Below are 17,847 nucleotides of genomic sequence, written 5' to 3' on the forward strand. Positions count from 1 at the left end.
CTGGGCCTCAGACTCAGGTCTGTAGATTCCATACCCAGTTCTCTCATGCCATCCAGGGCCTCCCTCAGGAGTTCATGGTTTACTTTAGCTAAGCCAGGAGCTCCTGCTAGGCCAGGAGCCCAGAGCCCAGATATGAGGTAGAGCGTGGGAGTCTGTCCTTCCAGTCCCTGCTCTGTCCTTGGGTGCTGGCTGATTCTGCTCTTCCTTTTGGGCTTGGCAGGCATGGCAAGAGAAGGTGGCAGCTGGCCTTGGGCCCTCTCTCCTTGGCCTAGGCCCGGTAAAGCCTAGGCAACGGTCTCGTTGAAGGCAGTTGTGTGGGAAAAACACTTCTCACAGCACAGAAGTGCGCCTTGAACTCACACTGAGCACATCATCCCGAAAAGATGATGGCTCCTTCCAGCGCCACGCCAGAGGGTGAGTTTTATCACTTACTCACAACATGAGCCAGATAAATGGCTCCTTCTTGGTTTCCTGCCAGTTATTGCTTGTGTTGCCAGAAAATCTTAATCACTCTGTTGAAAGGGGCTGCTGCCCCCTCCCCTGCTTAGCCCCCTGCTAGCTGCCAGCTGGCTCCTGTGAGCCTCAGTTGGGCCCTTGCTTCCTGCACCCCCTTAGCAAAGGCCCCTGTTTGGGCCTGATGTGGACTTACTACTTTCTTCCAATCTCATGTATATTTATGAGCCTCTTTTCTAACTCTGAAGGCCCTTAGGAGTTGCTGCAACTCAAATAGAACAAAGATATATTTGCAGTGTCCACAGTATCCCCAGTATGAAGCCCAGGAGCTGGGTCAGAGCAAGCCCTTGAAAAGTGTTTGCTGGGGGTTAGGGGCTGAATTTTGTCCCCCTTAAATTCACATCTTGAAGTTCTAACCCTCAGTACCTCTGACTACAACTGTTTTTGGACAGAAGGTCTTTACAGAGGTGATTCAAGTTAAATGAGGTCATTGGGGGTGGACCCTAAACCAACATGACTCGTGTCTTTATAAGAAGAGAAAATAAGGACACAGACACAGACAAGGAGGAGCATCACGTGGAGACAAAGAGAAGGCAGCCATATGAAACCAAGCAGAGAGGTCTCTGGAGAAACCAACACTGTGGACACCTTGATCTTGGGCTTCTAGCTTCTGGAATCACAAGACAATAAAATTTCTGTTGTGTAAACCACCTGATCTACTTCCATATTTCTCTTTCCCCAAAACAGTTAGGTTCCAATATCAGGGGAGGTAACCATTATAGGATTCCTGGCACTGCGATGATCTTGCACATTAGCGCTGTTGACGCCCACAAAGCCAGTGAGGAAGGGACCCTGCGTATTACTCACGAGAGATCAGAGGTAGAAGGAGTCAGACAGGCAGTGCAGGAAGTGCACAGACATCGAGAGACCTCAAAGACATTACCTGAATGCACTTTGCGTGAGAGAACATGAAACACTACACCACAAAACCAACCCTGCAGGCAGCCAGGCCGTGATGTTTCAGCTGAACTTAGACAATCACCACAGAACATAAGCATGTGCACGGGACTCTGCATCTCTCTGTTTGCATCAAGATGGAGGAGGCCACTCTGAGACCCAAAACATGATTACACCTTCCCCTCTTCTGACCAATAGGATCAAGTGTTTTGGGCTCCTGTATTTGCCTGTGTTTTGCCCCCTTAGCCCTGCTTCATCTCTCACCTGCAAGATATTACTGATTAAGCTAAGTAAGAACTATTTAATAATAAGTAATTCACAGATTATGTGTGATACCCAATCATTGAATGCCCTCCCTCTTGACAGAATCCAACCTAGAACCCCACTGTTCTCCAGCCTTCCTTAGACTCATCTAGTCTAAGCCCAGGTCTTCTAAGCATCTTCTCTCCACTTCAGTCACTGGGGTGCCAGGATGTCTCTGGGGCTCCCCCTCCCTTGCTGTGGTAAGTCAAAGAAAACTAATTTCCATGCGACATCATGTGTGTTCCTGGTGGTCTTTAGTTGGTAAAACTTTACCTTCATAAAATGAGGCTAGTAATACCCGTCCAACACAGTTTACAAGGTTATTGTAAGAATCCAGTGATAACGCAGGTGGGAATGAATTTTTACAGGTAAAATTTCTGTTGGTCTATAAATTAACATGATGTGGAATTCCAGGTGGCTCCCTTTTCAGGCTCAGAATAAGAGATTTTAAGATGGAAGATTTCTCTTCCAGTTTCTACTATGCGTTCCTGTTTCAGTTTCATGGTGTAAATCCCTCCTATGATTTAGTGTTTGAAATGGCAATTAACAGGAAAACTTCAAAGAGACTTGCCCAAGGCTGGGGCCTGGCTTGGAGGAAGAGTAGATGGTGTCTGGGTGCAGGACCAGGTGAGTTTGCAAAACTGGTGGCTGACAAGTTCCACCCAGGCCTTTTCCTGCTGATAATACTACTCCCCATCAGGGAGTGGCTGGGAGCTAAGGCTATCAACCCAGCCTGGAATGGTAGCCACAACTTCCCTCCCTTCCTCTAACACCAGGTTTAAAGGTGCCCTGAGCTGCCCCCAGGGTAAAGACCAAACTCCTGAGGATGGCCCTGAGGCCCTCTCCTCTGGTCAATTCTTTTTACATGCCCTACCCTGGGTCATTCCAAACTCTCATGAGTTCCCAATTTCACCATCATTTGTCAGACCTATAAGTCCAGGCTGGTTAATATTTTTCCATCTGTTTTCAATGTCCTTTGGCTTCTTTTCCTTCCAGACTCAACTCTTCTATAAAGCTTTCTCAGCTGACTTGTCTGGCCTCAGGCCTCTTGTCATGTTTTGTACATAGTTACTTGCACACTTATAACACTGTGTTGAAATTATGTCACACAGACATATGCGCGCTCGCGCGCACACACACACACACACACACACACACACACACACACACACCTGCAAAGTGCTGGAGACCCTGCCAAAAGGAAGCTTTTCGGTAAATGGAATTGGGTTTTTTGCACTGACCATGGGGCTTATATCTAGTGGGTGGTTAACAAATGCTGTTGATTGCTGCTGTTGATCTTATGTTTTAGCTAGAGTAGTGTTTTTTTTTTTTTTTTTTTTTGTCCCCACCATGTTGGTTTCTCTTGGGACAAGGAAACTGGAACATTTGTCAACTGGAAAGTTTTTCACAGTCATGGCCAGTCCTAGTCAACTGAGAACCCACAGGCCCTGCCCAACCCTGGTAATGCCCAGCTCATGTGAAAAGAATTTTCTTGATCATATTTTCAGGGATGCCAAGGAATAGTTCAGAGTGGATAGTTAATTAGCTGTTGCAGTGACTATTTTTTTTTTTAACCCATTATAAGGGAGTGCCAGCTTGGGAATTTTTCTTCCCAAACTGCTTTTTTTTTTTTTTAACATGTTGATATTTTATTTTGGAGGAATACATTTTCATGAATGTCTAGTGTTAAAAAAATATTGTTTGGGTTATAGCTGCCATGGAGGGAGCAATTCATGTGGATTCCCATCCCCTCACCCCAGATTTGGAGATGAAGGCAGGTTTGGACTGGAGGCTCAAACTTGTTTCTGTGGGAAGATATGATATCTTCGGAGTTTGGAAGTCAGGAAACCTAGGCTCAACTCTAGGTTCTTCCATGAACATTTTTGATTATCCAGTGGTTCTCTGTGATTTCCAGACCAGCATTATCACTTGAAACTTGTGAGAAATGCCAATTTCTAGGTCTACCCCAGGTCCGCCCAATTAGAAACTCTGCAGATGAGGCCTAGAAATCTTATTTTCACAAGTCTTCCAGTTGCTTCTGTTGCACACTGAGGTTCCAGAATGACTGCTGTAGTCAAAACCTTCATTTTGAAGTACGTTTTTAAAAATCATTTAAATCATGAAACATACCCTGTACATACAGTGCTAAAGCATTGCATACACAAAATTTGGAAGAGACAACATTTCAAACACAAGTGCAACTGAAGTACACACATTTTTGTACCTTTTTCAGTATTTTCCCCCCTCAAACTAACATTTTTCATACACTCCTAATCACAGGACACATATAATTAGGTTTACTGCTTTTTCCTCAATGTCAGAGCATAAATTCTATTTGACGTTGTCACCTACATATTTTCATAAAAACTACTTTTTTTTTGTGGCTGCCCCCCTCCATTGGCTAGCCATGCCACAGTGAGCTTCCCAGGTCCCCACTGGTATTCATCCAGGCAAAAATGCCATGGATCCACAGGGAGGCTGCCTCTTCCACACGTCTGAGTCTCTTTTCACTTTTCCCTGCCCATTGTTCCAAGCCTTATTGAGGAAAGATCAAAACTATGAGTGTTTCTGTAAAAGGAGTTACAAATAGAGAGGAAGGGAGATTGGCTAACAGCCTTCAGTTTTCCAGAGTCATCTAGAAAAGGAATCTCCCCAACTTGAAACCCGCTCCTGGAATCCTGAAGCTGCTGAGAAATCACTGCGCTACCTAGTGGTCATGACTAAGAATTGCACCTTCTCTGGAGAAGTCAGGTGGACACCCTGAATCCTCCCTCTAGTGTGTGAAGGGTGGGAGTTTGTCTCCTTCGCCCCAGGTTCAGTGCCTGTGTATGAGCCCAACTATTAATTTTACCATGGCTCCTCTACCCCTTGCAGGATGGACTGGGCTATGTCCTGCTGTTTGTTTTCCCATTGGGGAGAAGTCCCACCAAACCTCCTGTGGCCCTGTGGTGGGGTCCAGATGTCCTGCCTGCTCTTGGCTAACCCTTTTTCCCAATAGGATGGACAAGAGTTCTTGGCAGAGAAGGTCCCACTTTAAAATGGACTCCTTCCTTGGAACCTGTGCCTTGTCACCTTCCTGGCTGTGAAAATTGCTGTATCCCTGCCCTATGTGCCCTATGTCAGGGACACTCTGGGCTGAGGTTGGGGTGCTCATATTCCCTTGGATAATATAATTGGAAATTCTTAGCCCTGTATGTAGACCAGGCCTAAAATCAGGCCAGCATCTCCCTGACCTCTCTCACTGCCCAACAAGCCTTGGAGCATGTGGCAGTTGGTGAAATATAGGACAGGGGATGGCCACAATGGGAACTAGATAGCAGACTCCCGGCTGGTTTTTGGCTTGGGTGATCACATGGTAACTTGTGTATTCAGGTTAGTTTCCAGACCCTGTGCTTTCAACAATCTGCCCTGAAGTTCCTGTTTACCTAGTTCAGAATTAAAGAATGTGAGTTCAAGTCTTGGGTCCCTGTCAGGGGCAGGTAGGGTGGAAACCAGATCGATCTTCTGGCCTTAGGTACATCTTCTCCAGGGAGACTCCCCTTAGGAGGGCTAGAGACCTGCTCAGCTGTAAGGCCAAGAATTCTGGCAGTGGGTGGAGGATTTCATGCAGAGGAAAGAGGATTTCACTAGAGTGCTGGGGGCTGGCTCTCAGCTGTTCCGGATCTGTATATGCTCCCGGGCAGACTAGTTTCATGTCTGGATGCCTCCTCAAATATTAGTCATGAATGATGTTCTCTGCCATGGTGGATGCCTGTCATGATCAGCAGCTCCCCGCCCCTGCCCTCCACCCCTCAGGGCAGCAGTGAGTCTGACAGCCTGCATAGATGGGCAGAGGTGGCAGATCTGAGTGGTCAGTGCAGGATGTCTTTCCAGTGGCCCTCTTGGGATGGCAAATCCAAGAGTAATATAATTGTGGCTAATCAGGGTCTTTTACTTAACAAAAAATTTAAATAGCACCCCTCCCCCAAATCTCTGCAGGACCATCCAGTTTTTTTATATATCTTTTAACATACTTTTAATCTGTGGTAATATACTTGTATATCCTTTTTTTCAGTTATGATTCAACACGTAGGTTATTTAGTCCTGTTTTCCTGCCGTATTACTGCCTATAAAATTTCTTTATATTTATATTTAAAAGCTCTAAGATCTGTTGTTATTGAACATTTTTGAGGGTCACAGGTCCCTTGGATAATTTGTCAAAAGTTATAAACTCTGTCCCCTACTCAAAATGCCCTTACATATAACCTCAGGGTCCCTTCAGGAGGTTCCATGATTCTCTGAAACCTGCCATCTGGCCTGGATTCAGCTCCCTGTGTTAAACTATAAGTGTCTCAGGACCAGCAATAAGCCTTTTATTTCTGAACCCCATATTTTCATTCCCAAAGACTTCTGGAACTTTCAGCAGTAGGCATCTAAAACAATGCTTGCTTTAAAGGCGGACTTGGCAATAGCCAGACTCCCCATCCTTGATGGTTTATTGCTGGACAATGGAGTTGTCTACAGTTTGTTGCAGTTTAGTTGGTTTAGCTATGAACACCTTTCTGAGTTGTTTTCTCCTCCTCCCTCACCCTCTTCCTCCTTCTCCTGGTCCCCTTCTCTCACCTCTTTTCCCTTCCTCCCCCACAGATGGCCTTTGGAAGGTGTTTGGGTTTGAAAATCACTTGCACTTTATCATAGCTGTACCTTTGCTTCTGCATAAGGAAAGCCTCCTTTTCTTTTGTCCAGATTCCATCCCTCCAGGCTCTGCACACATGCTACCTCCTCTTAGGAGTCTTCTGCAAACCCTGCACTAGGAGGTGAACTCTCTGCCTCCGCTTGCTCCTCTCTAGTGGGCACCATTACTTTCCTTGCTCTGTTGTGAAAACTTTTTATATACGTGTTTAATCTCCTTGATTAGACACAGTACCACATGCATTGTTTTTGACATTAAAATGGTATCATTATAATATGCCTCTGTTCCATGAGACAAAGTTATTTTTCAGTAACATATATGCAAAGATCAATAATCATCATTTTCTTGATTCATTCTTTAGTTTTAAATGAACAATTAAAAGAAGAGTAAATTTCAAGTCTAAGATATTCAAATGCAGCAAAATTTTTTCTTGTATAAGCCCAAATTTCTACTTTACAAACCAATTCTTATACTTCACAGTTCATACTCTGCTTTATTGCTTTAAATTTTAAACACACACAAAAAATCTCAGGATGGGGATCACATAGGATAACAGAGTGGAAGTAACTCAAGTTCTGTGTTTTTGTCTTTGCAATCACAATGCTGTCATTTTTTTTTTTTTGAGTCTGCTGTTTAAATGCAGGAACAGGTAGTAAGCACCACTGGGGATCAGATATTTCTAAGCGAATTGAAAGGAGTTTGAACCATTACACTTACCCCAACAAGGAGCGCATCTCTCTCTAGTCTGTGAGTATCGGTGCCAACTGCAGATTCTTTAAATTAACATCAGTGTAGAAAACAAACTTATTAAAGGATAAGTAATAAAAGTATGATAATTTGAAGTTTACATGTATATTAATAAAACCCAACAATAACCATAGAAGTTATTTAGAACTTAGACCAAGAAAGTAGTGTTGCTGGGAAGAATTTTTTTTTTTTTTGAATTTTGTTTTTGTCAAAGACATTATTTAGAATTGTGATAATGGAAGACAGACCAACATTTGGTCCTAATGCTCCAGGGACAAACACTCACTTATTGCCAACTTCTCCTGCCCTGGTCCACCCTTGATTGGCTGGGAAGTCCCAGTGGGGCAGGGGCAGGCTGGGAAGTCCACTACTGTAAGTGTTGCTTGCACAAATGCAGCAGTTCTCAATGTGGACCAAGGCCCCAAGGAATTTCCAAGCATGTCCCCCTTCTTCCTACATGGGGGACCAGATTTTCTTCATAGATGTCAAACAAACCAACATATCACAATAAACTCTAGAAACAGATAAGAGAACCCAGCTGTCTTCTATTAAGCCAGACATTAAATAGATTCACAAAATTTCTTGGTAAAAAAAAGTCACTCCTTGATACAGCAGGTATCCCAATACCAGACCTTAAACTCTACTATACAGCAATAGTAACAAAAATGGCATGGTATTGACACCAAAATCAACAGGTAGACCATGGTACAGGATAGAAGACATGGAGACATACCCAAATAAGTACAGTTATCTCATACTAGACAAAGATGCCACAAACTTATGGAGAAAAGATAGCCTCTTCAACAAATGGTGCTGGCAAAACTGGAAATCCATATGTGGTAAAATGAAATTAAACCCCTATCTCTCACCCTGTACAAAACTCAACTTTAAATGGATCAAGGATCTAGGAATTAGACCTGAGACCCTTCACCAAATAGAAGAAAAAGTAGGCCTGAATCTTCATCATGTTGACTTAGGACCAGACTTCCTTAACAAGACCCCCAACAGCACAAGAAATAAAAGCAAGAATCAATAAATGTGATAGATTCAAACAAAAAGTTTTTTCTCAGCCATGGAAACAATCAACCATGTGAAAAAAGAGCCTACAGAGTGGGAGAAAATCTTTTCCACATACATATCAGACAGAGCACTAACCTCCAGAATTTATAAAGAACTTAAAAAACTTTACACCAAAAATGCAAATAACCCAATCAATAAATGGGATAAGGAACTGGGCAGACAGTTCACAGAAGAAGATATACTGGTGATCAATAAATATATGAAAAAGTGCTCATTCTCTCTAGTAATTAGAGAAATGAAAATTAAAATCACCCTAAGATATTATTTAACTCCAATTAGAATGACTATTATCAAGAACACAAGCAATAATAAGTGTTGGCATGGATGTGGGGGAAAAGGTACACTTATACATTGCTGGTGGAGTTGCAAATTGGTGCAGCCACTATGGAAAGTAGTATGGAGATTCCTCAAAAATCTTGGAATGGACCCACCATTTGACCCAGCTATCCCACTCCTTGGTTTATACTCAAAGGACTTAAAATCACCATACTACAGTGATGCAGCCACATCAATGTTCATAGCTGCTCAATTCACAATGGCTATATTGTGGAACCAACCTAGATGCCCTTCAATCGATGAATGGATAAAGAAACTGTGGTATATATACACAATGGAATATTACTCAGTCATAAAGAAGAATAAAATTATGGCATTTGCAGGTAAATGAATGGAGTTGGAGAATATCATGCTATGTGAAATAAGCCAAGCCCAAAAAACCAAAGGCTGAATGTTTTCTCTGATGAGGATGATGATGCATAACACGAAGTGGGGGTGGGGGGGGCAAGAGAAGAATGGAGGAACTTTGGATGGTGTAGAGGAAAATGGGGTGGGAGGAGGTGGGGTATGAAAAGATAGCAGAATGAGATAGTATTACCCTATGTATTTATAGGATTACATGAATGGTGTGAATCTACATCATGTACAACCATAGAAATGAAAAGTTGTACCCCATTTGTGTACAATGAATCAAATTGCAGTCTTTAAAAATAAAATTAAAAAAACATAAAAAAATTTTAAACGTCACTCTTTTGATTTATCTTTTGGGTTATTATTTGGAAAATGCAAGTTATTTTTTATAAAATTATGTTATATATGTTAACATGTGATGGGCTTATTGTTATTTTTAAAAGCACTAGCAAACTCTTTTTAAGAGTTCTGTTTCAATTTCTAATATGACAAATATTGATAGCTGAATCTCACATAAAATATAGTTTTTGGGGGTTTCCCAAGACAGAATGTCTGGGTACAGCCTGCCTTGTGTGTGACTTTTGGTCGTGTACACTGTCATGGTACTAAATGACTGTGTGGATGGGCTGCAGCTGCTTCTAGGCTTCGGCATCTGTGACTGGGACTGATGGCAGTGGAAGACACCTGAGGCAGAGGAAGTGGGGTCTGGCAAGGTCCCAGAGCAGCTCCAGCTACCACTTGGAACAGTGTTAGTCTAGAGGCAACACCAGTGGGGTAGACCTGGGACTTGGCAGTGAGGGCTGGCCATGGAGCCAATGTCGTTGGCCTTCAAGAGGCTCATAGCATCTGGTCCCCCTTGGTGCTGACAGGCAGGAAGAACTGTCTAAATCTGCCTCCCTGTGAGAGGCACTGAGCCGACTGGTTTTCTAGAGCCCTTTGGCTATCAAGTCACTGGGCACAGACACAATGGAGAGAGCTGGAGCCTCAGGAGACGGACTGAGACTCCAGGAACCTCCACCAGCTCTTCCCTGATCATCCATGGACCCTTGGGCAAGACTCTTAATTGCTGGGTTATTCAACTGCTAGGTGAGTGTGAGATAAAATGTTGACATGGTACTCGACACATACTGGGTCTACAGTAGACGAGCAAATCCATTAGGGAAGTATTATTAGTAATAGAAGAAGTAGCCTGGGAGGGGTGGGGGACAGGGGGAAGGACTAGTCATCCTGGCTTTGATTAGTGACGCTGAGGCTTGGCAGACACCACGGTTTCTCAGTTGTGGCATCTCGGGTGGGAAACTTCATTGTCGTGGGCTCTCCTGTGCACTGTAGGATGTTTGGCAGCCTTCCTGGCTTAACCTACTACAGATGGAGGGGAAGCACTCTCTCTGCTTGTGACAACCCAAAACATCTCCATGCATTGTGGATTGTCCCCTGCAGGGTAAAAGTGTCCCCACTGGGAGCCACTGGTATAGAAGCTCATGTGCCAAGGGTTCCACCGAAAGATGCTGGCATCACTGCAATTTCCCCCGGAGGACATGGCACCAGGCAAATGCACACAGAAGGGGCTCACGCCTTGCAGAAAAAATTCTGCCAAGAGAGTCTGGTTTCAAGGGAGCAAGAGGCCTCCTGACTCTGGTCCTCTTTCCTGAGGGGCCCTCCTGCTAATCATCGACACTTCCCTCTGCTTTTTAAACCTGGGAAAACAGCAGGATGATGAGATTTTTGAGAAAAATCTGGACAATACCCAGACATGGGTGTGTGTGAGGGGGTGTGCCTCGCTTCAACCTCTGCTTCAGCACTGGTGGCTTCAAAGGCTCAAATCCCATTTGCAGAAACAGTTCAGGCCAATCAATAGTAGAAACGATGAATGAAGTGAGGTGTGTTCACCCAATGACATGCTCCAGCAGCTACGGCATAGGAGCTACCACTACCAGGAACCTCAGGGTGCCGCTCACAAACGCAACAGTGAATAAAAGAAGCCAAGTGCCAGGGAGCACATAGTATGTGCTTCCACTAACAAGTCCCTGATGGGCCAAGCCATGTATGTGAAGGCTCAAAGGGGAACAGAGGTGGCTGTGGGTGCTGGTTCTATTTGTGAAAATTCATTGAGGACTTAGGGTACAGGTTCTTTTCCAGACATGTTATATTTCAATAAGAACATTAAACAAACACAACATGGTGGGCCAAAAGGCAGAGATTTAGTGAAATCACTGTGAACCCAGGGAATAAAAGTCACCAGCAATTTTACCTGCTCTAACTTATTATGTACAGTCCATTTTTGGATGTAGCTTTAAAATGAGGTGATGAATGTTAAATAATTAGCATAGTACTTGGCCCATGAAATACTCAGTGAATGGTACCAATAATACTACTAATAAGTAACTGACCTAGAATACAGAATAATAATCAAATGCAAAGGAACAGCCCTTTTCCTTAAAGGGGAAAATTTTTCTGGAGTTTTCAATTATATATCCTGTTAGTAAATTCCTGATTCCCAAAGTTTTTGTAACTCCCTTCAAGCACAGTCTTTGAGGAAAGAAAATTCTAAGCAGTTTCTATATTGCTACTAGTTCTTGACAAATACCCATTGTTTGGACAAGTTATTCAGACAATTTCAGGTAATTTCATATCTGTCACTTATTGATCTCTTGCACTGTTCAGGCAGGAACCTGGACTCCACCTACCTGATTGAGCTTTTGGATTTGTTTTTAGCCATCAGTCTAGTTGATAAAATTACAGACAAAACATAAGGGGCTGCTGTTGGATTCTTCAGGCTTCAAGAAAAACTTAGGCAGAAAAGTCAAGACTAGAAAATGTGCAGTGCTATCCCTACTGTAGACCTGAGGAGAACTAGGACTGAAATCCCTCTCTGTGGAGAGAGCCAGGCAACTCCACAACCCCAGCAAGATAGAGCCTTTCATTGCATGCTGTGCTCCCCAGCTGCAAATGAGATGCCAAATTAACTCTCAGGAAGATCCCAAGTCTTTCAGATCATTCTCCACTGAAGAAGTCTTAGCATGACTGGGTCCACATCAGATGTGTGAGAGACTCAGTTGCTAGCTGCAGGCACTTTTACGGTGACTTCCAGAGTAGTTTTTCTAAAATTTTAGTCCTGTTTACAAAGTGCTACATGTCCCTTGAACCTGGGGTGCCACTCATAGAACCACCTCCTATTTTCTGAAGCAAGCTCTATCCCTTGCAATCAATCTCTGTGACACACACTTAACAAAGAAAAATCCAGGCCCATCTCCAGAGAAAAGATTGGCTCTTACCTGGTTCCAGGCTCTGTCCAGGGGCACTTGATTGGGTAAAGATGCATAAAACCAAGACAATGGAGACACGCAGGGGACTTCCCATTTTTCTCCTCTCTCACCCAGGGTCTGAGGTCTTCTTGCTAATTTCTGGAGCTAACGAGACCAGAATGTCTATTAATACTTTGCTAGGGAAGGCTGCCATTAATTATTAACCTTTAACATGTTGTCTCGTGTGTGGATATTTTCTTTGATGCCCCCAACCCCAAATCTACTTATATCTAATACCAAAAAGATCCATTCACAAAAGTGTCTTTTAATTCTGATATATTTTGAAAATAAAATACCTTGTCATGTATTCTTATCTTCTTGGGCAAAGGTCATAGTTCCAAATTAGTCAATTTAAAGTTAACGTGTTGTGTTTGGAAATTCTGTCAAAAGTCAGGAGTAGGTGGCCTCTGCATTGCCCAAGTCTCTCTCTGGCAGCACTGCAGGCGGGGATGCCTCTCACGGATTTCAAATTGCAGACTAAGCTCACAGAGCAGGAAAGCACCCTGCCTGCTGAGAACCCCCAGAGGGTCCATCCTCTCTTGAGTTTGGCAAAATTGCCGATGCCTGTGGCCAAAGAGTGGTAAGGAAATGTTTCTACAGCTGAAAGGGGTAGAACGTCCTGGACTTCAGTGCAAGAAGTTGAGAGAGTCAAGCAAAGATGTCCTTGCTAAGGATCCCATTGAGCGATGGCCCCAGAGTAAACAGCTCTTTCCTCCTCTGTGTTAATTAGTGCTCAACTGAGGGAAGGACTGAGAAGAAAGGCCACTCAGCAAAACCAGGTAGGGGGATGGGAATGCGGCAGTGCAGGGCACTGGTCACCTTCCTTGGGTCTGTAGCGCTATTTAAATTTTATTCATCTGTTCAGTGCCAGGCACTGTTCTAGGCATTTGGAATACAGTCATGAATAAAACAAAGATTTTAGTCCTTGTGGAGTTTATGTACCAATAAGGGTAGGAGGAGTCAGATAATAGGCCATAGACATAATAAAGAAGAGATTGATGTAGATTGGTAGATGCAGTAAGAACAGTGGAAAAAGAAAAGGGTTGAGGAGGGAAGAGGTACTGATTTTAAACAGAGTGGACAGAGGGAATCTTGTTGGGAAGTTGAACTTAGAACAAAGGTTTGAGGGAGTTGAGGGAATTGCCCCCATGGAAATCTTGGGGGAAAAGTGCTTTAGGCAGTCAGTGCAAAGGCCCTGAGGTCAGAGCATGTTAAGTATGCTCTAAGAATAGCAAAGAGTACATACAGTAAGAGAGAGATCATCATAAACTTTTGGCCTTTATATGAGACATGAGGAGCCATTCTGAGCAGTGCAGTAACATGAGTTGAATCATATTTTTAAAAGCTAACTCTGATTTGCAAGTGAGCAAAGGTGGAGGTGGAGAGATCTCTTAGGAGGGCATTGCAGTTGGCCCCGTGAGAGGGGATGGTGGCTGGGCCTAGCATAATAACAGTGTGGCTGGATGGTGTTGCATGTACCTTGAAGGTATAATGAATAGATTTGCTGCCTGCTGGGATGCGGGATGGTGGGAGAGAGACAGGAGTGAAGAGTGACGTCAAGGTTTTTGGGTTGAGCAAGTAGATGAATGGGGCTGCTATCAGTTGAGGTAGGCAAAGCCATTGGTGGAGCGGGTTTGGTGGGGGAAGATTGGGAGTTCAGCTTCGGCTGTGTGGAGTTTGAGATGGCGATTAGCCAAGTGGGCATGTTGTGGAGCCGGTTATACGATGTTTGGATAAGCCTGACTTAAGGGAACTTTGGGGCCACCAGCAGATTTGGATGGTCTTGACTCCAAGTCAAAGCTTGACTACACTTCGTTCCACAGCTGTATCTCCTTCCAAGGGCTGCAATATGGAGACCATCCTGTCAAATGCACAGTCTCTGCCCTGAATGCCTGACTGGCTCCTTCTTACCCTGCACAGTGAAGCAGGATCTGAAAGTCCTGTTTCACATGCTTTTCCCTATAAAGCTGGGGCCTAAAACCAGTTGATGATCCCCATGGTCTTCTCTTCCCTGAGCCTACTCTCATCTCTTCTCCTCTGGGTGCTGCCGATGACAAGTGTCAACCCCCTGCCTGGCTCTGCAGATTAACTCACCAAGACATCGGTGAGTCCAAGTGACTCTGAGATACCAACCTGTCCAAAAAAATTTTGTGTTTTTTGGCAGAGTATATTTTCTTACCACTTTCTACATGGGATGAGACCTTCAAAGTTGTTCTAGCTTTTATAATTCCCTTACCTGCCCACCCCAACCTCTACCACCAACTCATGCCAGCTCAGGTTCTGTGAGGCTTTCCTGGAACAGGACAAGGAGGAGTGGGTGTCTGTCCCCTTTTGGGGATGCTGCCTACTTCTACCTCCACCCAGGGTCTTCCTGCCTGCTGTGGGCCCCACCTTCCTTTGGGGAGTTAGGGCACAAGCTCTGTTGTGTTTCCCTGGAACTGGCCAGAAAGAGTCCTGGAAGGCAAGAGGTCAGGACTTCTTAGAGTTTGAGTAGAAAGTTTCCAGAGCCTGGGATCTTGGGTTTACTGTCCACTAGCTATGCGAAATGGGTCCTATCTCCTCACCTAAAAGGAGATAGCACGTGCCTGAGATGGTGTTTGAGATATTGACTTACTATTTCTCTCCCAACCTGTCCTCTTGATCTTTCCCCTATGAAAGAGGAGCAAAGTAGAGAGAAGTCTACAGAACTCTGTCTTCCAGAAGCATAGGACCTTAGGGTAAGTGAATTCTAGCCAAAGAAGATCAGCTAACAGTTAGAATATATCAAAGAGATGTGAGGGGAGAAAGAACCCTGTAACTTTCTGTCAATAGAAAGAATGTTTCTTGTGTTTTGAGGAGGTGGGGAGAGAGAATTTTCCCTGGGTCTGAGAGCAGAACAGATGGTCCCTTGCTTCCCAGAAGCCCTGCTAGAAGGTAAGAACTCAGAGAAGAAATGACCCTGTGTATGTCAGCAGATGGTACAAATTAGGGATTGGAGCCACAGCAAGACTTCCATGCCCATGGGTCCAGTCAGTGATCCCCCTGTGGACTGATGACAGGGGACTAGGTGCTTGCCCCAGCCCCATGCATGGGTGTGTGTCTGGCCCAGAACTATGGATAACAGGTTGGGGGTGAGAGAAGGAACCCAGGGAGTCCTGGAGATAGTGGTTTGGAGTCAGTAATTTAGATGGCTTATAGAAAACAAAGACCTTTTCTATACATCAGAATCCAGGGACCAAGAGTCACATTTTAGAAACACAGGTCTTCACGAGTATTAGAGATTTGTATGGGAGGTGTCCGGCCTAGTGCCTATTCATCGTAGAAGTTCCATAAATTACAATGACTGATTCTGGAGGCATATACTCCATGGTCTAGAGTCCAGGTTTTGCAATAACACAGATCTTGGTTCAAATCCCTGGTCTATCACTTACTACCTGGGTGTCTTTGGATAAGACACTAATGTTCTGAACTGTAGTTTTCCTCAACTATATAGTGACACTGAAAATACTCACTTGATCCAACTACAGGAGGAGATGCACACAAAGCCCTCAGCAATCCTAATGCTAAATGTAGATGTTTTTATTATTTTTATTCTTTTAAATTCACCTAGGGGATCAAGAGAATGTCCAGGAGGTATAAACAAGACCAGAGCAATACAATTTTAGCAAAAAATAAAAGTGGCAGGAAACCAGAAGGGTCTGGACTAGTGGTCCAGAATCCAATTGAACATTTGAATCAGAGTCACTTGGGCAACTTTGTAAAGGACAAGTTACATGTTTACTCTGAGAACAAGTGAGTCACAGCCTCTAGGTCAGGGCCTAGAGAACCTTCATCTTGTGCAAGTTTTCTGGGCTATATGGTCAGTACATCCAGTAGCGGGGTCTTTGCTTATCTCCAAGGCCAGCAAAGCCCATCAGTTTACTGAGGACTCTCCTTTTCCCATGGACTAACGGGGGGCTGGCTGGAGGCCTGAAGGTTGGAGCCTGCAGAGTCATCAGCATGGACTGTGCCAAAGTCCTGTGGTTCCTTCCTGTGTGATTCTTCAAAGCCTTTTCTAATTTGGGTAACACTGCACTCTGGTTTATAATCCTCAGACTAAAATAATAATGGTTTTATAATTAGATTTAAAAAAATTGCCCAGTGCTTGATCTCTTTTAATTTGAAGAGCTTCTTGAAGAAATAGAGATTTCCAGAGCCTGGCATTTGGTGACCTGAATGTAACCTTTTCCTTTAGAGTCACGGTGATAAGAAAGGGAATCAGAAGAAGAGAAATAAATACTCTATAGGGATAAAGAGGGCAAATCCTGGGGCTGAGGGGAGGAGGAAAAGACTGGGACCAGGGTGGAGTTCACCGAGGAGAGAAGCAGTTTTGTATTCACAATCAGACTTCCTTGCTTTCATCTTGCTTCCATTTACACCTTACCTGAAAATGGTGGTCCTTGCTGGCATTCTAACCAGAGAATAATCAAAACAATAGCATTTGAACTGGCAGTATTATTTCTCTAAGTTTACAGTTGATATTTAGGTTAAGGATTGGCAAAAAGTTGTATCTCACTAGGAAAAGGCTCAGAGAGTGGGGACATCAGGGTTTCTGAGTCCCAGGGTCACTTCTAATAAGCCCCAAGCCCTTAATCCCTCCATGGCTGGTTTTCCCTGGACTGAACTGGACTTCTACACTCTCTTATTCCACTTCTAAGATGAAATTTATGAAGTTCGCAGGATTATGTCATAGGAAAGTGATTCAGTTTGCTTTTACTCTTGCCCAGGGCCAGGCTGCCACAGGAAAGGGACCATGTTTTTATTGGGTCACCAACTGATCTGTGTGGACATATTCGTCCTTCGTGGGAATATGGCAAAAACAAGTGGAATATGATAAAAATAAGTAAGGAAACCTCATTAAAGTGTTGGCTTGGACCATGTCCTCATTTGGAAAGGAGTTAGACTGGAGTTTAATCTTCTCCTTATCTGTGTTAGGGAACAAAGAAAATAAAAAACTCATAAACACCTATTTATTATTATTATTATTGTTGTTGTTGTTGTTGTTGTTATTTTAAAAACAAATGTTCTTAAGCCTCTTCTCAGCTATTTAATGAAACCAGTCTTAAAATAGATCATGAGATTTAGCAGAAGATGAAAATGAAGGAGACTTTATGGTGTGACAGAATAATGTAATTTATAAACAGGTTATTTTCCCCCAGTCAATAGTAAAGAAGACCAGCCAAGAGGAGGGTACCAGAGCAAAGGCCCTTGAAGCTTTGTGTTTGACAGGAAGTCATCAGGGCATGGTTATGCCACCAAAGACCTAGCTCATGTGCCATCAATGGCCGTCCAGGTACCCTTGAAACCACTGGTGTTAGAGCATGCCTAGGGACCTCCAGAAAGCCAGGGGTAGCTTTGGTAGGTTTTGATTTAATTACTCCCTTGGCATAAAATTTTGAAAGTAAAAATCATGACTCTTAGTCAAATATAAAAATGAGCAGATGCTAAATATTTTATTACACCCATTAATGAGGAAACAGGGAAGGAAGTTATAATCAGTTCCAGGGAGAAGCCAACAACCCCACGAATTAACCTGGATAAAAGAATGTTGAAATGAATGTGAAAATGGAAGCAGAAGTGAAGCCAACGGAAGGCCTACAGGACAAAATCTGCATTTTGTGTTGC

General features: G+C 43.7%; 1 protein-coding gene across 1 annotated transcript in view; it reads right to left on the reverse strand.

The window, feature by feature from the left end:
- Positions 1-12,617, reverse strand: part of Lipc (lipase C, hepatic type) — a 130,896-nt gene extending 118,279 nt beyond the window's left edge. Inside the window, 2 exon segments of the mRNA XM_047534180.1 lie at positions 12,175-12,309; positions 12,501-12,617. Of these exon segments, the coding sequence (XP_047390136.1) occupies positions 12,175-12,259 (85 nt within the window). The 5' untranslated portion in view covers positions 12,260-12,309; positions 12,501-12,617.
- Positions 12,618-17,847: the final 5,230 nt, after the last annotated feature.

This window comes from Sciurus carolinensis, chromosome 2 (assembly GCF_902686445.1).
Source record: "Sciurus carolinensis chromosome 2, mSciCar1.2, whole genome shotgun sequence".
Lineage (NCBI taxonomy): Eukaryota > Metazoa > Chordata > Mammalia > Rodentia > Sciuridae > Sciurus > Sciurus carolinensis.